At 42.1% G+C, this 27,948-nt stretch overlaps 1 protein-coding gene across 2 annotated transcripts; it reads right to left on the bottom strand.

Annotated features, from left to right (window-relative positions):
• Positions 1 to 532: 532 nt before the first annotated feature.
• On the bottom strand, positions 533 to 27,378 carry ntrk1 (neurotrophic tyrosine kinase, receptor, type 1). Of its 2 annotated transcripts, XM_068569651.1 has the most exons (17): positions 27,182 to 27,378; positions 22,060 to 22,134; positions 21,201 to 21,272; positions 18,138 to 18,206; positions 16,392 to 16,546; positions 15,619 to 15,764; positions 15,153 to 15,291; positions 12,425 to 12,754; positions 11,637 to 11,654; positions 11,468 to 11,526; positions 11,261 to 11,363; positions 9,376 to 9,531; positions 8,778 to 8,908; positions 7,710 to 7,882; positions 4,282 to 4,522; positions 3,436 to 3,594; positions 533 to 782 (listed from the first exon to the last, which is right to left on the bottom strand). In XM_068569651.1, the coding sequence occupies exons 1-17, from the start codon at positions 27,376 to 27,378 to the stop codon at positions 597 to 599; spliced, it is 2,409 nt and encodes an 802-aa protein (XP_068425752.1). In that variant the 3' UTR covers positions 533 to 596. The 2 variants fall into 2 exon arrangements, with proteins under 2 accessions (XP_068425752.1, XP_068425753.1); XM_068569652.1 differs by lacking the exon at positions 11,637 to 11,654.
• Between the last annotated feature and the right edge of the window lie 570 nt (positions 27,379 to 27,948).

The raw sequence follows: 27,948 nt of genomic DNA, 5'->3' as shown, positions 1-27,948 counted from the left end.
GATTGTACAACTTTGATTTCTTATATACATTTACTGAAAGCCTTTAAATACTGTCCCATATCAAAACTTATCCAAAATCAGTGCCTATACTGTACAAGTGACTGTCTGCTAAGTGCAAATCTGAAAAATTGGTTTCCACTTTTGCTTCATGATGTGAAGTGCCCTCTCTTGTAATCATCCGTTTCAGTTTATAATTGCCTTTCATCACAAGTGTCAGCTGTAGAGTCGTATAAAATGTACCACAGCTTGGAGCCAAACTCCCCCAACAAGCCATCATTCTGAGATCGCACTCCCGGCAACGTAAAGCCCATATACAGTTACTTCAACACTTATCCATGCATGTCCCTCCATCTGGCTGATCCCACATTAAACACTTTGGTAAACATTTGACAGGTTTCCAGAGAAGGACGAGGGCCGGAAACCTAAAGAGGACGGTTCGTCCGTCAAGCGTCGAGGCTGGCAAAGCAGCAGCTGGGAGCATATTCTTTAATCTCAAACCAAAAGGAACCTGTTAAAAGTAATCAGCCATGATTAGAGTAATGGAGTTAAAGCGGCACATTCCCTAGCCTCTGCTCCCCGGTTGGTTTCCGGCCTCCTTAGCCCAGGATATCCAGGTAAACCGGCGGGTTCTTGACCAGGGTCAGCAGGCGGCTGTGGAGGTCCTTGATGACCATCCTCTGCTGGGGCTCTCTCTGCCAGCAGCCCTGCATCAGCAGGTGCACCTCCTTCGGGCAGGTGCGGGGCCTTTCCAGTTCCCGTCCCTGCGTGATGCATTCGATGGCCTGTTGGGATGGGAAATGAGAAATTCCTTATATCATCAGGATGTACAGCATTGTGTATGTGTCCAGGACGGACCAGAGACGTCGTGTCAGTTCAACTTTATATCTCAGATCTCCAGGGATTGACTTATAACCAATATAGATATTGGAGCTTTGAAACAAGACCAAGAGTCTACATCTTTGAGGCTATAATCACACGCACGCACGCACGCACGCACGCACGCACGCACGCACACACACACACACACGCACGCGCTGCTTACAATGATGATGCTAACGTGGTGAATATACATAGTAAGTATATCATTTTTAAGAGTATGTAAACATTAGTTAATTATTGCAAAACACAAAGTACAACTATTCTGTTGGGAATGTCACTCATTTTGTATGTATTTATTTAGTCATGAACTAAAGAATTGTACAAACAGTAATTTTGACGCGATGATGGCGCTAGATCCAAGAATTAGGGAGTCAATATGTTTGCAATTCAACCACTGGGAACCATGAATGCCAGTACCACATTTTATGGCAATCAATTTAGTTGTTGTATGTAAAAAAAAAATTTAAAAAATGTCAACCATATAATGGCAAATTCTCAGTGTGCTAAAATACAATTCAAAGCGATAATCACAGATTTCTTTTTTTTTTTAACCAACATACTTCTTGGCCCAACAATCTTTCCAGATGTGATATCAGTGTCCATTAGCAGAGACCTCGGGGACAAATGAGAGCAGCCAAAATATGAATAAATCTCAGCTCAGACATTAATGGCTTTGATGGCTGAATTCACACGCTCAGTGAATAAATCACTGTCGAGGTTTGGAGAGCGGATTTCACTGCGCTCTCCATTTGAAGGGGTGCTGACTCTCTGTCTTCCCAATTGGTAACCTTGGCCCCGATGCAATAAACAGAAGAGGCCTGTCAGCGCTCATCCAAGTCACACCCAAATGGCCCGGCAGTCACACTCACAGTGGACGCTCCAAAATGGCGGCTGCCGCAGTCAGTATTTTGGGATGATTTATCTCCACCACTGCGTGTTTAGGCAACATGATAATTTCACCTGTCCCTCATTGGCCGAGACAGATTAGGTTAACAAGATTAAAGCTCATTGGGCCTGGGCAAAAAGGAGAGCCAATGAGATTAGAATTGAGTGCCGGGGGAAAGTGATCCACCTTTCTCTTGAAAGGAGAGTGGGTTTGGGCCTTTAATAGCACCGCTGTGGTCGCAATGGAGTCCCACTTCTTGGTGCTCGAGCTGAAAAGGCTAGACTGGACTGCCCTTAATTACTATGAATTTATTGATTAGTTTAAGAGGGTAGAGTCGTAAAAAAAAAAAAAAAACCTTTGGCAGCATGGTCTGAAGTATTTAAGACGTCAATGGAAATGTTTTGTTTTGTACTATTTTTACTAACTCTCACAGCGTTTGGCAGCTGTTTTCATTGAAAAACGTTGAGAAAAAGCTCCCTGTGCACTCTGTAAACCATTATCTAAATGTAAACATTGCTGTAAAAGCTGTAACTAGAAAGCTGTCACTGCATGATAAGATTAGCTTAGTTAGCTTACCCAATTAACCTAAACGGGTTTGTCTACCAGTGCCTAAAGCTCACTTAATAACCAAGTTGTATCTATCGGTTCAGTCTGTACAAGATTAAGTGTAGAAACCAAAAAGGTTTTGATTTTACAGAGGGTATCAGTCGGTCTGTGTTTTGTTGTTTTAATTTGCAGGCTCGCCTACTGCTGTTTGAGATCAACAGCACAAGCTTCGCAGCATCAGTGAGTGTCAGCAGGTTGTGTCAATTTCGAAGGACATGAAATCTGTTTAATTTCAGAACTGTTAAACTTTTTTAAGTTGCTGTTTAAAATCAACAGCAGTAGTGACGGGAAAAACTGTGAAAACGTCCGGCTACCAACAATTTTAAACTTCTGGAAGAGAAACAATCACACAAGATTATTCCTTTTAGTTTCATCGGCCCACTTTACAGTTCACTCACGTCACAAAAGAAAACTTAAACATATCTAATCACTAGCCACTCCGATAGTTACATTTGCAAAGTAAATTCTGATGTCTGACGGGAAATTAGAGCACACATTGCCAAGTTAAGTCCTAGAAGTGAAAACAAAGATAAAACACATTAACGATTAAAGTAACCGACCGTTGACCTTTGCAACGATGGACATGAGTGAAAAACACCCACCCCGTGGAGCAGAGTCTCTCAAAAGCATGAGGCCAGATATCTCTAGATCTCAAGGTTGTTGTGTCCAGTCAGTTGCAGTTTACATCCATTTATGCTCCGAATGTTCATCAACCATCATCTCATCCTATTAGATGTTGGTGTGAAACTGTAATAATTAGCATATGAATTATTGCACTATGGTTAAATTTGGTGTTTTGCAAGTGCACGATTGTGCCAAATTGGAAGAATGTCCCCAAGGAGTTCCTGAGAGGGGACGGACAGACGGACAACCCACAAAGCTAGCGCCTCCCCATGCACCTGCCTCCTGTCTGAGGCGCAGGTGCCCGGGACAGAAACACGTCTCATAAACTGACGATTTCAATGAGACATATTTGTCCTTTGGTTATATAAAAAAAGATAACATAAAATGTTTCCTGACAACGAGACAGCAGATCAAAGTTGGTGATTTCCATTGCAACCCACCTCGCTGTTGGACAGCTGGTACCAGGGCTGTTTGCCGTAGGTGAAGATCTCCCAGAGGACCACGCCGAAGCTCCAGATGTCGCTCTCCGTGGTGAACTTCCTGTACATGATGCTCTCCGGGGGCATCCAGCGGATCGGCAGCATCGTACGTCCACCCACCTGAGGAGGAAGAGGAGGCCACGTACGTACTGTTTTACCGTTATTGCATAATGGAAGTTTTAAGGTGAACATTTAACCACTTTTCTTTGTTGATTGAATTAAAACCAAAATACCATGTTTTAAGTTACACATTTATTAGCACATTTCAAAGGGATTCTTGCTATGAACGCCCATTTGCGCCTCTCTCTCTCTCTCTCTCTCTCTCTCTCTCTCTCTCTCTCTCTCTCTCTCTCTCTCTCTCTCTCTCTCTCTCTCTCTCTCTCTCACACACACACATATATATATATACGTAAGTATCTCATAAAAGTCAATATATTGAGAAAATGTGTCATTATTTTGAGATACCTTTGATATAACTTTGACTTAGTATCTCAGACTAAGCATTCTTTTGAGATAAGTCATTTTTTTAAGATGCTACGTCCTTATTTTCGGATAGGTGGTCAGTACAATGTCACAGGTTTTTGTTTTTTTCATCACAGTTGTGGAAATGGGTTTCCAAATATTCTCATTCAGCCTTAAACTATGTATACATAAGGCTGGATAATAAGTGTTTCAACTTCCGCAATGACTTCAATGAAAGAAAAATGGGCCAACATCCACCAAAAGCAAAATGACTTTGGCTGAACCAATACTTAAACAACATGAACAAAACAAAACATAACTCTCTTGTCTTCATTAGCCACTCACCCGATAGTAATCTGTGCTGTAGATGTCTCGGGACATGCCAAAGTCTCCAATTTTGACCACCATGCCCTCGCCCACCAGACAGTTGCGGGTTGCCAGGTCGCGGTGGACAAAGTGCAGCGATGCTAGGTAGACCATGCCTGAGGCGATCTGGGCGGCGATGTGCAGCATCTCAGGCAGAGTGAGCTGACCCAGCGGGGGCATCTTCGTCTCCTCCAGGATACGAGCGTCGGGCCCGTGAGCTCTACAGGCGACACACCAGGATCATGTCAGTGTCTTTGGATCTCAGCAGCTTGATTCCAGATCAAGATTATTTAAACTGAAGGGGTGTTTTATTCGACATACATCGATGAAAGGCCCTGCATTCATAATCCTACTAAAATGTGTACAAGTACACAAGTATGATCAGCAAAATGTCCTTAAAGTCTCAAAGTACAAGATACATTCTGCAGAAAAAAGGCCCAAGTGAGTCATATCTTATTAGGACATTATTAGATCATTTCTGATGCATTAATATATAAGCTGCATTTTACTTTGTAGCTGGTCAATGTGGAGCTCGTTTGTCAAGTAAATATTGTGGAGTATAAAGTACATTTATCTTCCTCTGAAATGTAGTGGAGTATAAGTATAAAGCAGTCTGTAATGGAAATATTGAAATCAAATTGTACTTTATTAAAGTACTTGTACTGATGTACTTCATTTCCAGTGGACCTAAGTGTATCAGTTACACCCTGACTATTTTATTTCCGCCACTAAACTGCCATGACGATTGTCTTATCACGCACTAATTGCATTAGATTATTAGAAGATTATCATTCACTTTTTTAGACCGAGCACAAATACAACATCACCAATATCTTTTCTTTTTCTTTTTTCTATTGGTCAATTAGTTAATTTGTCACTGAAAAAATAACTATAAGTCTAAGTAGTATAGTATTTTGGTTACATGGAAAACCGAGTTGGACTTTATTAATCAATAGAAAATCGATAGAAAAAAAGATTCTTAATTATAAAATTCTGGAAACTAATGGAGTGAGCCCTTTTTTTAATGAGGACTCCTCTTGTATATAAAGTGCTGTTTGTAATTTCTCAAGCTTCATTGCTTTTTGAGAAAGTACTTTTGAGGTAAGATGTTTGTCGTGGTCAGATTTTTATGCCAGTTTCAAGAAATGTTATCAATTTTTGATTGCGAGATGCCAGAATATTTTCCTTAATGGTTTTCCTTCCCTCACTGGAGATGAACTCCCGTCCGCTGCTCGGTGTAGAGGGGACGGTGGGATCACACATATTTCCATTTGTAAAGAACAGGACATGCTGGCCTGTGCTATCCTCCTCTGCCTCCATTGGCTGTTCACATTAATCAAATGCTGAGTTTGGGCTCCCAGTATGTTGGTAACTATGGCATCAACCTTGGGTGACCTGAAGGACAATGACCTCCGCATGCAATCTGCAGATTGAAACATTTCTGACATACATGAGCTCTTGAGAGCATCATAGACGTGGTCGGCTTGACCGCGCCATAATAAAGCCGTTTAACAGGGACGGTTAATAGAAAACATAAGGCTTGTAATACGCCTACAATTGATTTGCAATAATGCAATTCGGAGATGCGGAGCACATTGACTCTCGTGGATCATAAACACCCACTCTCACATCCAACTCCAGCCTAAATGAGCAAATCACAGATGATGTGTCTCCATCCATCCTAATATCTCTCCTCTCCACTTTGTCCCTCCTTACAAAGGAAGTTGTCTATACAATCACTATTAGTTTAAAAGGCAGGTGGCAGGGTGGGAAAGCAGCTGCATTGTGGGGGCCCTCGGTCGTTTCACCCATTCTGTCTGCTGGAAATGCGATTTCCATCCATTGGCGAACATACATCTCAGGAAAAGTCTGTGTGCACGTGTGTGTTTGTGCTTCATTCCCAATCTGTCTCCTGTGGAGGACACCTGGCAGACAGCGTCAACTGCGTCTGCTCTAATAGATTTGTCAGATGGTTTCCCAGGTGCCAAGAGGGCTCTAATAGGTCAACACTGTCTCAGCTCTCAGAGACTCCTTCACAGGTTTCTTAACTTGCGGCAGTTAGATTCAAACGACACGCGGTAGAAAACAATTTGAGTTGATTATGCTCTTCTTGAGACATCGCGTCTTGCCTATTTCAGCCCAAGTGCTGAATATGATTATTTACCGCGGCCATTTAATATTGAAAGGAAATCCTGCAATTCACTATTTGCTATTGTCAAGGGCGGACATCTTGTAAGTAGTATATTTTTCCCCGCGCCTTGACATACTGTGAATCACATTTGCATCAAACAAGAGACGTGCCCGGGATTCAACAAGATTTTTGCCCATTCTTCGATACAATTCACTGCAGCCTCCAATTACTGTGACAGACAGGTGATATAAACTGTAAGTGGAGAAAGAAGGAGGAGGAATTATGTAGGGGAAATAAATCATAGCTGATATTAAGATGTGTTTGTGTCCCTTGCGCAAAAGACAGCGCAATCAAGAGAGAGATTTAAACTACTGACTATCTCTCGGTCCACAGATCATCTAAAACTCTTGTAAATAGCACTTTAGAGACCTGGAGAGACGGAGGAACTGCAACTATTAATCTATACAATAGTCACCACTTCCACAGCCGCCCTCATTCATATGTACTTAAACACACAGGAGCCACAGATACGCTGAGAGACCACTGGACCCACACAGTCCACTGGGGTCCGCTGAGTGGGTTCAACCTTTAAGCACACGTCAGGTTTGAATGATAGTGAAGTATCGGCGCAGCTCACAGTGTCTTTAAATATACGGAGTCAAAGACACTGTCGTTGAAGGAAAGGAGGAAGATGTAAAGTGGCCCAAAGGAGATCACTGGAAGTCCAAAAAGGACAATGAGTCAACTGGCCTTTTTAGGAAAAACAACTCAGGGCTGCCACTGGCGTCTGTCTTTATTATCCTTTAAATTTAAATTGAGATATCTTTCTAATTTTTATATTCTATACTCTGCTCTCTTTTGTCGTTTTTAGTCTTTTTATATGTATTTGTTTCTCAATGACTTTATGTTAAGTAATGCACTTTGAATTAACTCCTTGTTGAAGGTGTTATACAAACTAGCTTGCCTTGTCTTATATGCTGATTCATTTCTTGATAACTGACGAATTGGTTCGTCTATGAAATTATATAAAAGTTTGAAACCCAAAGATATGATTATCAATTCATAAAAAGTTAAGGATGATTTTTTTATTGATCGATTAATTGTTTTCAACGTAGCCGCGGGTTCAGACTCGGCATGCAATGCAGTCTGTAGTTTGGCTCACCAGATGCATCACCTGCCTGATCTATTTTGCAAAAGCATCGTCTCAAGACGATTGTGATTGGTTCAAAGAAATTCAACTGAACTTCAATTTGCCACCGTGAGCACGTCGGCCTACCTGAGGAATCGGTTGAGGTCTCCGTGCCTCATGTATTCGAACACCATGGCCAGCGGCTCTCCGTCCGTACAGACGCCGTAGAAGCGCACAATGTGCTGGTGTTGGAGCACCGTCAGCAGCTCCGCCTCCCTCTGAAAGTCCTGCCTGGTCGACTCGTTGGCGTCCTTTAGAGTCTGTGAGCACACAAGGCGATGCATTAACATGAAGGTGCTGGTTAGGCAAGTGTATTGAAATCCTTGAATCTGGTTCAGATATGTAGAGCGGAAAAGCTGAACCCTGCCTCTCCAGGTTCAGTTCTGACTCTTGGAACGGAAAGTAAACCCGTCTCAGACGACCTGAGGGGTCGGGATGGCCCGTAAGGTAGCAGCAGATCACAAACGTATTTAGGCCCTAAACCATTCAGTGCTTTATAAACCGGGAGCAGGATCTGGGCCCAGAATGCATTGCTATACCCCTTGACTGATGATGTGCTGCAATAAAATAACAGATTAATGGAGAGATAAATCTGAGCAGAGCCAAATTCCCCGTCTTGTCTTAATTCGCTGTGGTTTGCATTAACCTATTGTAACATGAGCTGTGTATTAAACCACCTGACTGTTCTCCACAAAGACTCACTCTGCAACCGCAGGATGTTATTTCAGTGCACAGAGGATTTAAGACTAAGTGCAGTGTATTTACTTTAACTCTTGTTGGTGTAGTATCAAGTATCACATTTTTTGGAGTATTCATTTTGCCTTTATTAGATAGTGGAGAGCAGAGAGCTGAAAGAAAAGAGGGGAGCGGTGTGGGCATGTAACAAAGGTCCCCAGCTGGACTCTACAAAACTTCACTTGTTTGAACTACTGCGAGTGTTGCAATTCATATAGATTACAAAAAGTAACGACTTGCTGCTTGAATACAGCATTTCTTTCATTTTTGTTTAATTTTAAGATGGAATAAAACCTATTTAAAATGAGGGGGGGTAATGAATTTCCCATCTAACTATAAAGCACAACATTTATGTCTGTGTGTTCTTTGCATATCTCGAGAAGCGCACGACTGATCTACTGATGATGTGCAGTCACTCACCTTGATGGCCACCAGCATCTTGTTGCTATCGGGGCTGAGGTTGGCACAATCTGCCAGGTAGACTTTGCCAAACGCTCCTTCACCCAGCTCCCACTTCAACACAATGTCCTGCCGTTTAATATGCTGGACGCCTAAACATGAAAACACATAAAAAGGTTTCAAAATCAGGGTGAAAGGATTCACACCTTTAGCTGACGTTGTTATCCCTTCTTGTACCTCTCTTGTACTTATTGTAATTAGCAGACAAAAATATTATAGACATTAAAACAAAAAAATGACAGAATCGGAAACGGTTCTCTGCCAAGTGTACGTACACATACAAGGAATTTGACTATAGTAAAAGACATATGAAATAAAATATGATAAACAAACAAACTAATTAATTAAAAGTACTTTATGTTTGAGGAAGTATGTTATTAAAGTGTCAAGTGTATATTTAAAGAATAGTTTTTCAAAGGTGTGTAACTGTAAGTAAGTGTGGTGGTGACGTAAGTGTCTGAGTCTGTAAGTGAACAACACATAAATATCATTGTATTTCAGGAATAAGCATATTCAGTAAGAAACCATCAAACACCATCAGAGTGGAAACAACACTCACACATGTCTTTCTCCTTGATGATGCCACAGAAGTACTGCGGATTCTCCACGAAGCTGGACAAACCAGAGTCTTCATCTGACGAAGGCGGGCTGGTTCCAAAGTTCATGAAACGAAGCGACACAGCCAGGTCGTCCTCAGTCCCCAAAACAGATGACCCTGACGAGATGCGGGAAGAGATTCAAACGAGTGAAACTGAGCGATGCGTAATGCCCAATCAGCATTCAACCATGCGTAATTGCAGCCGTCATCAGAAGAAAATTCTGAACTTATTTTTCCCCATCGAGTCTCTGCTGCACATTTGTTGGTGCCGTGGTGACAGATGATGACACGCTCTAATAATCACCATCATCAACCATGCAGCAATCAGGACACATTGAACTGGAAAAGGGGGAAAGGGAGCCTGAATGGTTAGCAACCCCTGACTACAGTGTGTATTAAAAGCCAAACAAGTGGGGCCCAAATTGTAAAACCCCACTCAGCAAGGCAAACCACAGAAACCCTAGAGTCCAACACGGTAGAAAATGGAACAACAAAGAGAGAGCACAGAAGCGATGGAGGAAAGGAAAGAGGGAGCAGGGTCCACTTAGGCAATCAGGCCCACTTAGGCACTTTTAGAGTGAGAAGGGTAGATGTGTGTATGTGTGTGTGTGTGTGTGTGTGTGTGTGTGTGTGTGTGTTGAGGAGGGGGGTCCGAGTGGAGCTATATCACGTCTAGCTGTTCCTCCATCCATCCATCCATCTTCTTTAATGGCCCTCACCACGTGGCAGTGGCCAAGGGAGGTTTCTGCCGCCATTCTCATGCAGTAATTAAGGCACTTTAGCGCGGCCGACACAGCGGCTGCCCGTGTGCAAAGTTACAGCTCAGTGGAAATCTTATATTAGTCGGTCTCTCCTGCGCATTGCCATTTGAGAGCTTGACTGACAGAAACATCTGCGATTTGAAACAATAATTTGTGAGAATATATATATATATATATATATATATATATATATATATATATATATATATATATGCTATATGGCTCATTCCAGTTCACGTATACGTCTTCAGATTATGGTTCTGGGCTGAGACGATGACATTGTCCAGAATATGATTGCCTCTGAGCAGAACAAGGCTCTGGCTCGACTCGTCTCGTCTCAAAGGGAAAACTTGTGAAGGACTCAGCCAAAATATGTCCGTTCTTGGCTGAGAGGGACTGCACAGAGCTGCAGGACTTGTTTTGCAGTTTAATTAACGGAGGTCATTTTGAAGGTTTTCTCTTTTTTTATGTTATCAAATAAAAATCATTTTCCAAAAGGTGTGTTTTATGCATGTTTGTAATACCAAACGGTTCAGATCCGATTCCATAAACTTGAAAGCCAAATACAAAGAGTCCAGACCTACAACTCAAACTGTGATTTCCTTTATCCCGGTATGCAGCGGGGCAATGGAACAGGGAGCTGTGGTATACGAGTGGTATGGAAAGACACAGCGTGGTTCCCGATGCAGTTTGACTTTCTTCATAAAAAGAGAGCGATTCGATTTAGCAACGCACTCTAATGTCTGTGCGTCAACAATGGAGAACTGGGGGGTTGATTAGCTTAGATTAGCACAAAGACTTGAAGCAGGGGGAATCGACTTGCCTGGCCCCAATCCAAAGTAAAGAAAATAAATAAAAAAAATAGTAAATCTCACTTACAAATTGGATGCAAAGTGTTAATTACCAAGCATCTGGGGTGCTGGTAGGCGAATGTTTTTACACAAACATTACACAAACATGTCTTTCAAACATTTGCTTTCTTGAATGGGATGAGAAACGGTTTCAATCTTCTCATCGACGATTCCTTTCATCGACTGGCGGCTAGATTGTGCGTGCGGCAGATTAAATATTGTGTTTTAACTTACGGTGAATACCAAACTTGGAATGCTGGCCACACTTGTTGATGACCAGCACCATGATGAGAAGGAACGTGCAGGCGAACACAGCAAGACCCACAGCCACAGACACCTGTTGAAACAAAGACAGATTTACAGTCCCATTCACTGACATCACTGATAACTGACTGGTAGTCAGGACATGTTTGTATCGGGACTGCGGACGCACAGACGTACCACGAACACTCGACTCTCCGGGTTCTCTGTGACGTCCATGTTGGATTTCTTTGTCGGAACTGAGGGTCAGAGACGATATTTGTTTAGAGAGACTTCTCATCAAGTCGAGGCAGTGTTGAGGAGACATGCTGGGATTTTGAGGAGAGTGTAAATCAAATCCAAGACTTACTTGGAGCCACATCAGGGACTGGCATGAGGGAAGCGAGAGCACAAACACATTCATGAGCCGAAGAAGGAAACGATGATAGTAAAGCGTGCACTGAAATATTTTTGCTACAGGACAAACATTCACACACACACGCATGCACACATGCATGCACACACACACACACACACACACACACCCACACACACACACACACACACACGCACACACACACACACACACACACATACTAACAGTTATTAAACCTGTTAACCTGTTAGTTATTAAACCTTTAGCTGATGAATACAGATTGATTTTCCAATTATTGGCCTCTGCTGAACATTTATTTTTTGTAGGCTTTAGGCTATTTCACATTCTTCATCCATGTATCTATGCAATATATATGTAAGGCAGAACACAACATTCAGTTGAGATTATGAATATTTTTTCATTCATAAACTTAACTTAAAAGAAGTATAAACACATTTTTGCTCAACAGCTGATTCAGAGTTAATGAATCATGAAGAAAGTATTTGTATTCCCAGATCTCTGAGAGCTGATCATTACATGCTGTTTCATTAACTTATAACTATCTATATAGTCCTCAATGTAGACTTGCTCAGGAACATTTCATATATTCTTCATTCATTGCAGATTAATCAGTGTTTCAACGCTGGAGCTGGCTGTGTTGAATAAGATATTCAGAAAGATTCCTCTTGCAGCTGCCTTAATGGCCTCCTCCCGCTCGTTATGGGATGCTGCTCGGAAAAATAAAAAGCTTCTGCAGCTCCAAAACAATTTTGGGAACTCACCTGGAAACACCCCCTCGGGATCTAAGTCGTCGAACCATTCCATAAAATTCCCGATGACTGTGGCCTCATCTCTTCCCAGCTTGTTCTGCACGATCAGAGTGTAGTTGCCGTTGTTGTAATGGGTGGGTTTGTTGAGGAAGAGACATCCGTGCTTCTCGGATCCGTCCCCGGAGTCAGGGAAGAGCTGGGTGTATATGTAGGCGGTCTCTTTGAGCTCGTTGCCATTGTAGCGCCAGGTGATGGTCGGCTCAGGGTTGCCATCCACCACGAAGGGGAAACACCAGTGGTGCTGCGGCACGGCGTCGCCCAGTTTGTCGATTCTTACTGGAACTGAGGGGACAGATTTGGAGAGTTCAGAGGCAGTAAGAGAAGAAGTATAGGAGATTGGGAAAGGGAAAGTACTTTGTTTGCTTCTGACTTTGTGTTTCTTATTTGGACTGACAATGTAGGAAAATGACGACATTTTGGGAAATAAACTCATTCTTGCCAAGAGTGAGATGAGAATTGATACACACTCTCATGTCTGTATGGTGAATATGAAGCTATATAGCCGACAGCCAGTTTAGCGTAGCTTAGCATATTGTGTGGAAACAGATGGAAACTGCTAGCCTGGTTGGCTCTGTCCAAAGGGAGCAACATGGCCCTAACATTAATCTTTATTTAGTAATTAATTAATTGTTCTTTGTTTGCTGCTTTTACATCACTGTAGATTAAATACATTTAGGTTGTTTTTTTGTCAAAAATAAGAAGTTTTAAGACGTCTCGTTAGGTATTAGGAAACTCTCATGAGAAATTGTCCCACTCCCACTATTTATTGAGATTTCAAAAACCAAATGATTAATCAATTAATTGAGAAAAAATCAGCAAATTGATCACTTGACTAAAAAGTATTTTTTCTCTGAAGTGGAGAGAAATGGAAGTGCAATAATAATAATAATAATAATAATAATAATAATAATAATAATAATAATAATAATAATAATGAATAAAGTACTTTGCAATGGTCATTGCCTATAATTCAAATAATAATTACGGATATGTTAAATGCACGAGCCTTCAGGCAACAATTGTGCAAAACAAAGTTGTCGGTTGGTGAAGCGTCCTATAAGTTCCTCTCTGCGTTTCCATGAATCAATGTTCTCCATCTGTACATGAAACCTGTGCTGACCTGCTGAATAATGAATCCAGGTCGTCGTCAGGCCCCCGACCACAAAAGCTACCTGGAAGCTCCTCAGGACGTGAGGTTACAGGAAATGGCCTCGTCTGGATCGAACACAACTCTCAAGTGCAGAGACCCCTCGTGCTGCGCTGACAAGTCTGCTGCTCTTAACCCATGACCCAGCCTTTGGAAAGTGCTGTGCTAAGGAGATACTGAGGTCTTTTCCTCCAGAGCCCACTGAAAGTCTGTTGTACTGGGTGAGAATTAGCACCGTGATTCATATTTAACTTATCGTCCATTAGCAACCCCTCCTAAACTCACACAAGCTATTTCAATGCAGGGGTTAAAAGGAGTGCTTGAATTATGTTTCGTGAGCCTGCCAGCGCTCACTGGAGGATTTTAAACAATGAACTTTTTCAGGAAATACACAAAATGATTCCCGGCACCAGTCCAGTCAGATTCACGGGTAACCCAAATATTTTTGCATACAGAACAATTGTGATGATGGATATTAATATAATTTGTGCTCTAAATTCCCCTTTTAACTTTAAATGACGCTGCAAAAAAACACACACACACACACACACACACACACACACACACATGTTCTTCTTTGAAAGGGCGGCCACACGAGCGCCATGAATCAATGGCTCAGAGAGCCACTCAGCAGTAAACACCCACTGTTCAGGGAGGTAATTAAGAGTAATTAAAGGGCCAGCGGTTAACGAGTGTCCGTCCACCAGGGGGGCTGATGTTGATAGATTAGCTGCACTAACGCATTTACAGACTGCCAATCACTGCGGATGAAGCGGTTTTCCGGAGTAGGAGGGAAAAGTCCATTAGCACAGGCTCAAATCAGATCTTAGCACGGGTTATCAGCCCCATTTTCCTGACGTTCATTATCTGTCCCTCGATGCTCGTGCATTCGGCCTCAGCTGATTGGCGCCCACGCTCTTTTTGGCTTTATTTTTTGTAATGTGTGTCACCGAGTTGGTGATATACGATATTGTTTTGGCAGTATTTTTTCCAGTAATGTATCGCTAATGCATCTGTGTTTTCTGTGGGACCACTGGGTGCTGTCATTCCTCCGTGTTCCTCGACTCGCAGATGCGCTAATGCATCTGAAAGGAGAAAAACAACAGCAAACCTCCTGGGTCAAGCTGCAACTGCAGTTGAGAAGTACAGTGAGTGTGAGGCAAAGGAGTTCTTTGAGAGCAAAGAGAGGTAAGCTCTTTCTCTTTTGTCCCTCATTGTATCCTTCCTTTAAATGACGAGCCATACCTGCAGCACTCCACTCATATTATTCTAACACTTCTGGCCCAGTCGCTAGAGTGAGTGGCAGATGACAAAGAGCTCCATTAGAAGCGTGGCGGGTACATGCTTGTGTTTGGGGAGGGGGCATTTAGAAGAAATCAGTACAGTGCAATTTTCCTTTCTCTGGCTGTCCACCCTGCCTGCACTAGAAAAATGGCCCCAGTGTGCTCTCGCCCTAACCTCCATTAAGCCCCGACGACTTGCGTTGAGCCGGTGAGCTCTCAAAAGTGTGTTTTTTATTTTGCAGGCACTTACACTCGATGTCCAACTGCACCATCTCCTCCTCGGGCCCAGCTTGGTTCTCAGCCTCACAAGTTAGGTTGTGCAGGTTGTCCTTGGATGAAATGTTGGAGAGGAAAAGGACCAGCTCTAATGTGGAGCCCCAGATTCTCTCCTGTCAGCAGTCAACAGTGCAGATGAAGAGCAGAGGAGGTTAATGCAGCCCGGGCACAACTACATAGACATCACTTAGAGGGATAGAGGTCAGAGGGGTGGAATGGGATCCAATTTACTATACTGTACAGATCAATAGATAAAAGAACCCAACTGTACTTTATATAAAGCCACAGTTTGTCGACATATTTACGCACAGCAGTAAATATGAAAGATAACTTTTTGGAAAATGTACACACAGACATGTGGCCTCAGACAAATACAGTCAGCAGGAGCAAGTTATATTGTGTTACTACATTTTTAAATTGACTGAAAATACTTCACTAACCTGGGTAAAGAAGCGAGACTTGAGCTCATCGGTTCGCCATCTCACGTTGGGAGAAGGACTTCCCGTCACTTGACACGCGAACGTCAGGTTGCCTCCTTCTTGAATCTTTGACTCTTTGAAGGGGTCAATGGTCACCACAGGCAGACCTGCGAGCAGCAGAGGGGACAGCGGTGAGCACCGGTCGCTAATGCGATGGTACGACTGAGTGAAGAGGGATTTTTTTCTTGTTTTTTTCTTTCTTTTAGAAGTTCAGAGACACAGCGCTGCAGGGCCGAAACTCTCTCATATGTTTCCTGGCAACAAGACGTTCCCGCTCGACGCGATCAAAACCGCAATGCTGCGAGCCAATTTCTTCCCTCCATTTCACTGTACCTGCTCGTTGGAGGCTTGGAGATGCAGAAGTGGATCGACAAATTGTTTTTTTTTTCTCTTTTTCAAGCCAACTGGGTGGAGCTGCATTGTTTTTAAATAGCCACACGAGTTATTTCATTAACTTTACTATAGAATATAGCACTATCCCCTCCGGATATGTTTTAAAATGTAGAAAAATGGATAATAAAACTCCCCAAAAAAAGGAAAACCTCATTTTGATTTAATTATCTAATTAAAATTTATACTTTTCTCTCGTTGAAAAATTCCAGAATCTATGTACATGCAAACTTTTGGAGACTTGATTTCTGGTTTGAACATTTTGCACATCCTATATCACTCTGAATAGGCATTATTACCAATAGCATTATACAAAGCAGAAATGAAGTCCAGGTGTCACTCACTGCAGTTATCGATCACCAAAGAGTTGAGCAGTACTTCCTGGTCGTCGGAACAACAAGACAACATCTGGGTGTCCACGTCACCGCGATCGCTCCGCTGCCACTGCTGCAGCCAGTGGAGGTCACATGAGCAAACCAGAGGGTTGTCCCTCAAAACCCTGAGGAGAAAACCGAGGCGACATCACCTCTTCTGGCTACAAATTACTCATTGCTCTTGATCCAATTTCTTTGTCAGGAACCGACAAGAAAGAACTACAACTAAAAAAAACACATTATAAATGAGATAAAGAGAGAAACTAATGAAGGAGTGTATTTATTTATCACAGACATGCTCTCTTTTTCTAAACCCACAACAGTATTAACTGTTTAAAACCTCTAAAGTAATTAGAAAACATATGCAACATTGATGAGTCCTTACTTTAAGTTCTTCATAATGATTATATTGTTCTTCAGCTTTCAAAAAACAATTTAGCAGCTGAAAGAGTGTTACTTTGTACTGAGAAGTAAATCACTTTGTAAAAGGCAGCAGTAGTTTTTATTTTTTACAAAACATGTGTATGTTCACCCGGGTTGGTGAAAGCACAAAGCTTTCAGACCACGAGGCTTTTAATTAAACAGAGTTTAACCTGAACAATTAGTATTTCCTCGTTTGTGTTTTGAACTTCTTCTGCTTTAAAATATTCACATTCACATCATAATCAAGACAGCCTGTTTCTCACAGTTTATCTTGTTTTAGAACAAAAACAAACCCTTTGCCCTTAATGAATTGAAATACAGCAGCAGGATATGTTGATGATCACACGGCGATAAGTAACTTCAGTCAGACCGTGATGCAGGTTTGATATTAGCTTTGACCTTTCAACTAAAGGTGCAGTGTTTTTTTTTTCACTCTGCCGATAAAGGTGAGAGGCTTTTATCTGCAGCTTGCAACAAACAAGTCAAGACATCTCAGTATTAACATCGTGGAACTCTAAAGTGCCATGTTTTAACGAAAATAAGGAAACATCGGATGCCAACTTGTGGTGAATTTAGAAGAAATCTACAGGTGCAAATAGACAAAGTAGGAAAATAAACACTTAAATTTATAATAGGAATGTTGTCTTTCCATCAGTCTAAGAGGAGATTCAGAATTGACCGGTGCATTAAAATGTTGTTGTTTGTAGTGTCTCGCCATAATCCTAATCAAAGGTATGTGTAACGTGCTTTGTCCTGAAGCGCTGTGTGTTGGCATGTCTTGCACTGATGGCTGTCTGCAAGCTGCAGATACAAAGAGCAGAGTGCTGCAGGAATCATCCTAAAACCCGAAAATCAGTTCGCTTTTTGAATGTCAGGTTTACTTGTTCGATGATTTCACATGTCTTAAAAACGCTGTCTCTACAAAGCGGCTTAATGAAACTTAACATCTTCATACGAAACACTCGTCCACCTTTGTGCTGGTGACATAAAGCCATGTTATTGATTATCGCCTAAAGTTTTTTTTACTTCTGGTCATTGTGTTCACACTTCAAAAATAATAAAAGTGTTTATGTGTGAAGATTATCTTGCAGAACAAAATGTGCAAGTATGATAAACCTTTGTTTGCCACAGAGTTTATTTTTCTGAAAAAATCCAATCGGGGAAAAAAATCCCATTGGCTGTTTGTCGAGGGAAACCAGTGCAGATCACATTGGTCTTGGACTATTCTGGTCAACTTGACTTCCTGGAAAATGTAATTCATTTGAATGAATGACAGAGTTTAAAGGGACTCACAGATTGAGCAGAGGCAGAAAATGAAACACCCTCCAGGAGATGTGTCTCAGAGAGTTTGACGCCAGGTTCCTATGAACAGATGAGAGAAGACACATGATATTAACGACATTTGTTTTGTTGTTATCGCTACTCAGCTGTCGAGAACCACCTGACTAGACAAAGAAGTCTGCACATAATCAATAAGGTAACTGTACCTCACCAGTGTATTTCAAATGAGTTTTGTTTTCATGACATTTGCATTCTTTTTTGAGAAAAAGTAATTATCTTTTGGATAGGAAGTGTAACTTTTAAAGTAAACATGTTATTTAGATTGTTCTTGCAGTCGAGTCGCGCTGTGATTTGATTGCTCACTTTCAAGCGATGCTTACCTGCTTCGAATTACTCTCAGTGGAAAACGTTAATGCATCCAAATGGGTTCTGATCAATTACCTTTGGCAAGTATTTCACACCAGCCGGGGGCCACATTCACAAACGGCTCAGCACACCTCTCTCCGTGTTTGCTCAGTGTTCAGTACATTAGGTGATTAGTTCAGAGTCACAAACACTTCTTGGAGGAAAGGCGCAGCTCGGCTACACAGATTAACAAACTCCATTCGCTTAGATTTGATGGAAAAGGTTTCCTATTGTGTTAGAAATTATCCTTCTTTTTTTTTTACAGTGTCGTAGTAAAGTAAATTTTAGCTTCATAGCACACTGAGATATCTTTTGTAGAAACATTCAAGGTCCCCAGAGGTTGAATCCTCATGAATTTGGTGATGCTGGACATTTTCTCTCGAGCTACAATGTGGTTGTGGTTCAACATGAAATGTCTCAACAGCTATTTTTTATTATGGGTGTGATGCCAAACTTGGTCCTCAGAATAAATTGTGATCACTTTGGTGATTTCATGACTTTTCACTCAACGCCAAAATCTGATCACAAGCTTGGTTTGTAAGCAAATCCATGTAAAATCAACATACTCTCACTTTTAACTCACTTTGTCAGTGCTCTTACTCGGAGTGCTTCAGGTAGTTTTGTTGGTTTTGTACTCTGTTTCAGTTACCATTCGTTACATGCATAGCGTCTTTTCAAAATAAACTTCCATCCTCAAAGGAAATTAGGTCAAGGCAACAAAACCACTGACTTGGGTTTATGAAAAGAGCGTGCTTGACGCTAACATGACCTACTAACGTCTCACATGACTAACAACTGACATGAAACAGAGTCAATTGTTTCATGTCAAATTTTTTAATTTTTTTTGTGCGGGACACAAACGAAGGTTCCGTGTTTGTTTTACCCATCCACCAATCCCATCAGCCCTTAGTTCTAGTTTGTGCTTCTGCTAATTGGCATATTGTAATACATAGACATGAAAGAGCATGTTAGCATGCTGCTGTTAGCATTCAGCTTCACGCAACACTGTGCTTTTGTACACTAAAATAGCGGTGGACTCCAAGGTTTGTTTACCTTATTTAAGCGTATTAAAAAGACGTAATACAATCGTTATAATTCATCATTGTAATCCTGTCATGGGTGAATGCTACATATCTTTTTGCCAATCCTCTCAGGGCTCTAAAATATCATCTCAAATGATCCTCAGACAGCCGAAGGATCAGGCTGTAAATAAAGCTCCCCCAGAAGATGACAAAAAGCCACACTGGGGAGCGCCCACATGGAAGCCAATACATATTCACTCTGGCAGGGCCAAGGGTTCAATTATTTGTTTTCCTTGCTCCCAAAAGTTCATGTCAGATGGGTTAGCCATTGGGGCTTATCCATTACCAGCTCGATTCCTACCCGGGCCCACAGGGGGAGGGCAGAGCCGGGAAAAGCAGCTCATTTTCTTTTTTTTGCCATTCTTAATTACCCAGTACGATAGACGTTCAGGAGGGTATTGGGGGAAGATGTGATCAGAAGTAGAGAAATGAAAGTGGGCCAAGCCTCTATCTCCACTGCTTAGTTTGGTTATTAGCTTTACCCTCTTAATCTCAGAAATACATCTGTCACACAGAAGCCCCCTCTACTCCTCCCAACCGGTCCACCCTCTCCCTCCACAGTGAAATATTGATTAAGTGATAATGGACCCTTAGTGGAGTGTATTTATTATGCATCAGTTGTCGATAATCCGCCAAAGTGAGCGAGTAAAAGGTGACTGGTGGATGTCTTCTCCAATTTCTTGAGCCCACCCCGCCCACCTCTACCACCCCCAGCCTCCCAATCTCTGGTCCTCGAAAACCCGCCTGTCTTGCAGATAAGCAATGTGGGACAGAACATGTTGCACACGCTCAGTAAAACAATGAGGACAAGATGGAGGCGATAAGGGTCAGCTGCTGCTGAATAGACAGATTTGATGGTTCCACCAGATAAGTCTTCATTGCATTATTTATTGTTGGGCAAGATGTGAGAGGCCAAACTGATCAGATATGTAAAGACCAAAAGAAATATCAACATAATTGAGTGAAAAAAAATGTCTATTTAACTACCAGGCTGCATGCAAAATTGTTTTCTAAACAATTGTTAGAAAAGGAGGTGATTATTATTTAATATATATGTACATGTATGTATATATATGTAACAATGTCTATGGTTCAACAGCAGAAGTAATTGATTTTGCAGTTGCAAATAAAGATTATGTTCACTATTGATTAATGTGCTTTAATTTTAAGGTTAGTTTATTGATTAATCAAAGACCGTTGAGTCCACAAAATACCAGAAAATATAGGAAAATGAAAATCACAATTCACCAAACCTTGTGGTAATGTCTTGAAATTGCTTGTTTTTTTACAAAATGTATCACAAACAACTGGATGTTATATTGTACACGATATCCATAAAGAAAGACTACGTCTAATAAATTGCAACTTGTGGTTTTTAAATGAGCTCACACATTTACCAGATGTCCGGGTGAGTAACAACCATTTGAAGAAGCGGAGCGAGTCACTGTGATTTTGAGAAATGCAGCTCTCACTTCATGTGACGTGCAATATTAAAGGCCCGGCTGAGCGCTGACAGACAGCGACAAATAGGCTGACCCACATACAGGTCAAAACATGACAATCCTTTTGTATTGACAGGGACACTTACACATACTGGAGCTTGACGTTGTTTTGGAAGGCATTGGCAGAGATGAGCCTCAGCTTACACACCGTGACCGTGCTGGAGAGGAGAGAGCACAACAAACATGGCAACACGGTTTGTTTAGACTGAAATAAAGCAGCTCAGGTCATCAGATAGAAAGTTCACGTGAGATCAATAAATTGCATTACTGTCATTATACACTAATCCGGCAACACTTCTTTCAAATAACCAATACATTGTTTGTTCTGTTACGTGTTGGAAAGTGGTGACGAATGCCCAAACTAACTTTTATCTTTCGGAAACAAACTCATTTTCTCACTGAGGCCATGAATGTTTTCTTTTATTTTACGTTATATCCTACTGTTGTTAATATGTTTGTGTGGGGCTATTTTTCATGGTTCGGTCAAGGCCACAAGTCTCCACAGCGTACAGTTTATGATACTTTGGACAACATATAATGAACATAGATAATGTGTTGGATACGAGGCTGAAAGAGCAAATAGCATTCATTCATACAAAAGGTTTGGAGGAAATAGAATGGAAGAATAGAAGCAAACGTGTTATGAATAGATTCAACGTTCAAATTAAAGAAGTCGTTGTTTAAAACATTCGTCAGAGCTTTAAGTATTAAATCTGCTTCTTCTCATTGTAAACCGCAAACCGAGCAGATCGCTTGATCGGCATAGCAACAGTAAGTAAGATGGGGGGGGGGGGGTTGTGTGAAGTTACATGTTGCATTGAGAATTGCACGCACACAACAAACAGTACTTAGTACAGTGCAGTGAAACAGTAATACAATATGTAAAAACATGAAGGGTTGCACAATTGTCTTCATTATCAAGTAAGTGAGAAAAGTATTACTCACAGGTTCTTCAGCTCTTTGTAGTTAAAGAGATCCATTTCTGTTATATTCTCCAGGTCTGCTTGGTTTTCTATGTAACTAGTTGATTAAGGAGATAGAGAGAGAGAGAGAGAGAGAGAGAGAGAGAGAGAGAGAGAGAGAGAGAGAGAGAGAGAGAGAGAGAGAGAGAGAGAGATTTGCAATGTAAATACATACATTTTGTTGTGACCTTCAGCCTGTTGTGTAGATAATCAATTAAGCCCACGCAGAATGAAAATAATAGAGACAAAAGACTTACAAAAACAACTGTGTGGGTTCCTTCTTTAGGGACGAGAACAAAAGAATGAAGAATAGGAGTTTACCATCATTCGTGTTCATCATTTAGGGCGTTCCAACCAGACAGATGACAACAATAATACTGATTTGCCTTTTTTTTAAAGGCAGTTTTGTACCCAAGAGAGTGAAACAGAGAAGTATAGCGACAACAATAATCCGCAACACAAAAGATGTTGAATTGAGTCACGTGTGTAACCTTTGTGTCAATACGCAGCAGCCAATTACTGTAAACCATTAACCTCCGTTAAAAGGTATTATTATTATTATTGAGGGTTGGGAGAAAAAACAAGACTGGGAGAGAGTTGGGATTTGAAACTATGCTCATGTGAGTTGACAGAGTACGAAGAAAGGCATCAAAGAAGGAGGGCAGGATCCAAATGCCCCCACTGACATGTTTCTGACCTCCCTGACATCCACCGAACAAACGGATAGCAAAAACCCACCGAGATGTCCAGGGGCCCGCCAACCACGAAGCTCCCATCAGAACTTAATCTATTGCTCATGTGGAAAAAAAAAGAATCATAATGCCTCGAGAGACGGCGGTAGAGAAGGCTGATGGGAAATTCTTCTCAGTTAGTCATTTTCCACTTTTCCAGACGCGGCCTCCCTCAGAATAACTAGTGAGCTGTAGATCAATTCAGCACTCAACGCAAGGACAGACAGCTCTTTTCATGGGAAGTTTGAATAGACGGCTTGATCGGACCCACCAAGGATTTCACCAGCGCAAACATGTCCGCCCCGATTCCCTCCACCTCTCACTCCACCCTCTGTTGTCCATTTATCCCACGAGGACTCTTCATTAACTCGATTCAAATAGTGAAGGACACGTGTATGTCTTCGGCCTTCTCTTGAACACACATATCCATGGGAAAGAGTAATAAAAAGAAATCACAAAAACGTTATTTTAAGACGACCTCAATAAAGGACGATTGGAAACAAATACATATGATGTGAATACTGTATGTGCATCAACATTAAAGATGACCAAGTTAAGATTAATATACGTTTAAAGCAAATAAACAAAGCAGGAAGTGCTTAAAAGTGCTTAAGGAAAAACAAAGAGCATATGTATGGTCTGTTGGCGGCTCTCAACGTGTCGACAGATGCGGCGTTGCAAACGTTGCAAACAGCAGCGGTGCTGATGGAGGTAGCAGGGAACAGGAGGATGGGTGCTGCACTTCTGAGACGATGACGTCAGTTCGGGACGGCGTCATCGGCTGTAACCGCCACATTAGAGGAGTGCAGGATGGCGACTATGAGCTAACCGGTGGGGTACGCTCACATGCACAAATGGTTGCTTTATTAAAGTATCTTCATCGTGTGATCCCCTCTCTTGAGTCTGCATCTGGGCCCTTCATGACTGTGCTGCTTCAGCCTCCACATGTTGAGTCCTCTGGGTCCCTGTAGTTTAAGTCTCTGAAACAAAGCGCTCTGCTGTCACATTTGCATGGGAAACCGGGCAATGAGCAACAAACGACCCTGGTTTTTGTGCCTCATGTTGGTTTTGTTTGAACTACAGCCAAACAGTTCTGGTGAAGCAGACTAGCTGAGCTTTTGAGTATTTAATTTACAATAAATGATGAATAAGCATGACTTATTAGAAACTTTGATTTTTGCTTGTTTAGTGGTGAATATTCAATAAAAAAAGAAAAAGATATTTGAAGTTTTTAGTTTAAATATGGTGGGGAAAAAAGTACATTTAAAGTACATTTTGTTGATTCACAGCATGTGCTAAGGACGGCAAACTGGTTTCTAATGGGCCGTGTGACATATCAAGGCCTATACAGAATTTGTAATGGTATTTGTGGGTGCTGTTCTCTAGAAAAAGCATCAACTCTTTCCCTTGGGACTGTAGCTACTGTTTCTGGTTACAGAGATTTGATTTTAGATGAAATGAATCCATATTTCCTATCCAGATTTTCTGTGTAAAATCCTCTGCAAAGTGACTAAGGACTTAAATACTGTGAAAGAAATGAAGCAAAACATATTTTCCTCTGAAATGTAGTGTAGTAGAAGAATAAAGTGGCATGGATAGATACGGTCCTTAAATAATCCATAGGGGCAGCTCTTTGTCATGCAGTTACCTGAATATAGATCCTGCATGGCATGACAGTGTTTAGTACATATGCCAAAAATAATGAATACCTGGAGTAATTTCCAGTTGATGACAGCCACTTTCAGCATGTGGCATTGTTTCATCCCCTCCAGTTCTGTTTGTCAGCTGCAACACACAAACCTTTTTATTCATGTCTGATTGACCCACACAGCAATAATGTGATTACAGGGCAGGTGGGCCCCAGGATCACCCATCGCCCTTACTTATTGGATCGAGCCAAGTGGGTTGTATATCATCTATTGTTCCTGGGTGGAGGCATTGACTGGCAATTCACAAAATTGAATTTATAACTCGGTGTATGATGAATCTTGGCCCCCATTCCGCAGTTAATGGCCTCTTGTTTGTTCCGCGTATCGGCTGTATTCCCTTGCACTGCCAATACGGCGAAGTGTTGTTGTTTGCTGGCATGTAGAGCACCGCGGTAAACAGAAGCCGGAGAAAGGCCCGCTCACTTATTGATCGAGCGGTTCGGGGAGAATGTCAAGCCTCACCCTGAGCTCCACAAAACATTTTTAGCTGCAGGTCCAAGGAAATTCCTCTAAGATAAGAGGGCGGGGGGAGGAGAGCCGGGTGTAGGTGAACACAGGCAGAAAGCAGCAGTAAATTGACTTGCTCCACTGAAATAGCATTTTACAAATGTAGTTCCCTCTTTGCAAGTGCTAATTGCTCAGATCTGTGGTCAGGAACAAAGCGAGTACAGCGTGGTGGTGCAGAGAGTGACATTTAGTTCTCCACGCTGGTGCTGATGGTGGGTTGCAAAATAATACAGCAGCTGCCTATAAATCACAGGTGGTCAGTTTCTGCTTCCTTTTTCCATACAAAGTTTTAAAAAGCCAACGTTAAATGACAGTCATCTGCTGTACACCTGCTGCAGCTGAGTGAGAGAGTCTCACTTTGTCAGAGCAATAAGTTGGAGGAGTTTTGTTCAAGCGCCTTCCCCGTAGTGATCGCTCGTCCATTAATGTGACAAACGTGTGGCTGTTGAGGCCCACATCAACCCAGCCTCCACACCACCACAGCAACAAGTGAGCACCAGTTGAACCACAGGACATGAATCGGATCAGAACAATCTCAGTGGCAAACGCAGGTCCGCAGATCTTTTATAAGAAGTGGAATTTACATTAAAGCTTCAAAAAAATGATTTCTCCGGTCCAGCTGCATGCATCTCAGATAATGGGTCACCACCATGAATAACAACATGGTATTTGAACATGTAATAATGATTTGTTGTCCTTCAGAAATGGTACACGTGTATCTTGTCCCCAAGTAAAACATTTAAGCCAGAGTTTATGGAGCTGTCCTTTGATAAGAACTTTGCATCTGTACATGTATTTACTGTATTTCGATGAAGATGACAGGTCGGTAAGTATTGATTGACCTCTCCAAAACGTATCGTTAGATAAAATGTCCGTACTCACACATGCCTAATGAAGCTGATTTTTTGAGTGTTTTTCTTAAATAGTTATGAATACTTAATCTTTTGAAAAAAAGTATTATTTTAAATCAAGTTAAAGTACAAAAAAACACAGCTGCAGACGGTATAGCAGAGGGTAACTACAATCAGAGTTTGATAACTCTGATAACGTTTTGTTACCGTACCAAAAACAAACAAAAAAAGTATATATATATTTCGAAACATTTAGGAGGAACTAAACTTGCAGCTTTCACAGCATAGAAAAACACAACAAAATGGAGTTTTCTTTGTGAGTACTAAAAGAGTACTGAAGAGCTGATAGTGCTGAGACCCTTTAAAGACCCTGAGGCCACATGTTGAGGCACAATGGATAATAGGACATCAGTTCCCGTCACTCCATGACAGTTATTGTCAGTAGCAATCCATAATTGACTTTCAATGACCAGAGTGACAAAAATACTGCCATGCTAATGCATCTCAAGCAGCAGTAAATTTTCTTTCCAGCAAGCAGCCTCTGGATTTGGCTAACGCAATGAACAACTCCTGTCTACTCTCAGCAGAGCAGGAATCTGACTGTATCAAAACATGAGAAATAAATGAAGCCTTGCAGACCATTTGCATTTCGCGCGCTGTGATGGTGAGGGACTCAAGACAGAAACTCTCCAATACTTTGCTGTTGTACTTTGGTGAGACAACATCATGATCTCTTGCTAAACACAACTGGTCAAACGCACTGCTGAAAACAAACTCTTCTCGTGGTATGAAAACTGACCAAATGATTCAACAAATTAGTGCAACAAATAATGAGAAATAAACTAATGCATACATATGCAAATTGGAAGGCTGTAAGTCATTAGCATGCAGAAAAACACTTGTTTTTTCAGTCAAAGCAATGGAAAGCAACTTTACTACACAACCTTGAATAAAACATCTTCATCCACTGCTTTTGTATCACTGAATCAAAAAAAGCTTATCAAATAATTGTAGAGTTACTTCTATGATAACTACATGTCAACACCTGGAATAGATTAACAGACAAAACCTGGAAATATAAGCAATTATTGTCCTGAACTGCAGATCACATATGATACCATTGGCAAATGGTACCTTTGAAACCAAAACCCTGACATTGAGACACCCACAATCAAATCCAACGCCAACCAAAGACTGATAACACAAGCAGAGAAATATCAAGCTTCGCAAGCCACAAACATCGAGGCGTCTGATAGACTCACACTGAGTCAGAGGCGAATGCAGAGCAGGTGGCACATCATACTCACATCTCTGTCACATTCTCGCTCTCTTGCGCGGCCAGTGCCGGGATGCTGTTGATGCCATTGGGCTCTAGGCACTGCAGCATGGCGAAAGAGCACCGGCAAGCTGCCGGGCAACCTCCCAAGGCTGGCGCCGGCGCCAGGCTGAGCAGGGCGAGCGCCAGTGGCAAGGGAAGTGCCCGGGCCCACGGTGCCAGAGCCATGCTCAAAGGAGGATCTTCTCAGCACCAGCGGAGAGGCTTGGCAGCAGCAGTTGGCAGTTAGTGTCTGTGTGCTTCACCTAATGAAGAGGCAGCGAAGAGAGGTGAGGAGCTTTCTCTCACTGTGGCTCTTCGTGTGGGCTCTCTGGCAGGAGTTGAGATCTCCAGCTGGTCAGGGTCTGGTGCTGAGCCACAGCTGTACTGAGCAGCAGGAGGGGCAGGCAGGCAGGCAAGCAGGCAAGCAAGGGGCCTCTGGGGACACAGTGGTAGTGGGCTGCAGCCGTCTCTCTTTCTCCCTCTCTCCTCTCCTCTCCTCCACGATGAAGGGAGGGGCCAGATAGCAAGGGCCCGAGTCACCAGACACCTCCGAAAGCGACAAGGGGAAGAAGGGAGGGGTTGGGGGTGAAGGGTGTGTGTTGATGATGATGATGATGATGATGGGATATGGTGATGGAGATCTCATCTGCTTCCCCGATCCCAGGGTGAGAGGTGTCCTGCCAGCAGCTCGAGGTTCAAGCAGAGCCAAGAAGCCAGGGCTGTGGGGTGCCTGGACGCACAGCAGCGCTCTCAAAC

The sequence above is a fragment of the Clinocottus analis genome, unplaced genomic scaffold, assembly GCF_023055335.1.
Source record: "Clinocottus analis isolate CAN_PGR_092001 unplaced genomic scaffold, fCliAna1.0.p SCAF_9, whole genome shotgun sequence".
NCBI classification, from domain to species: Eukaryota; Metazoa; Chordata; class Actinopteri; order Perciformes; family Cottidae; genus Clinocottus; species Clinocottus analis.
This window is presented reverse-complemented; position numbering and strand designations above follow the sequence as displayed.

Bases quoted from the DNA above. Each gene is read 5' to 3' on its own strand.
- ntrk1 (XM_068569651.1), bottom strand. From the start codon at position 27,378: ATGGCTCTGGCACCGTGGGCCCGGGCACTTCCCTTGCCACTGGCGCTC. The intron at 21,273-22,059 runs GTGAGTAATACT...TCTCCTCTCCAG, and splicing joins TACAAAGAGCTGAAGAACCT to CACGGTCACGGTGTGTAAGC. The intron at 12,755-15,152 runs GTAAGTGCCTGC...CTGTCCCCTCAG, and splicing joins GGTGCAGTTGGACATCGAGT to TTCCAGTAAGAATCGACAAA.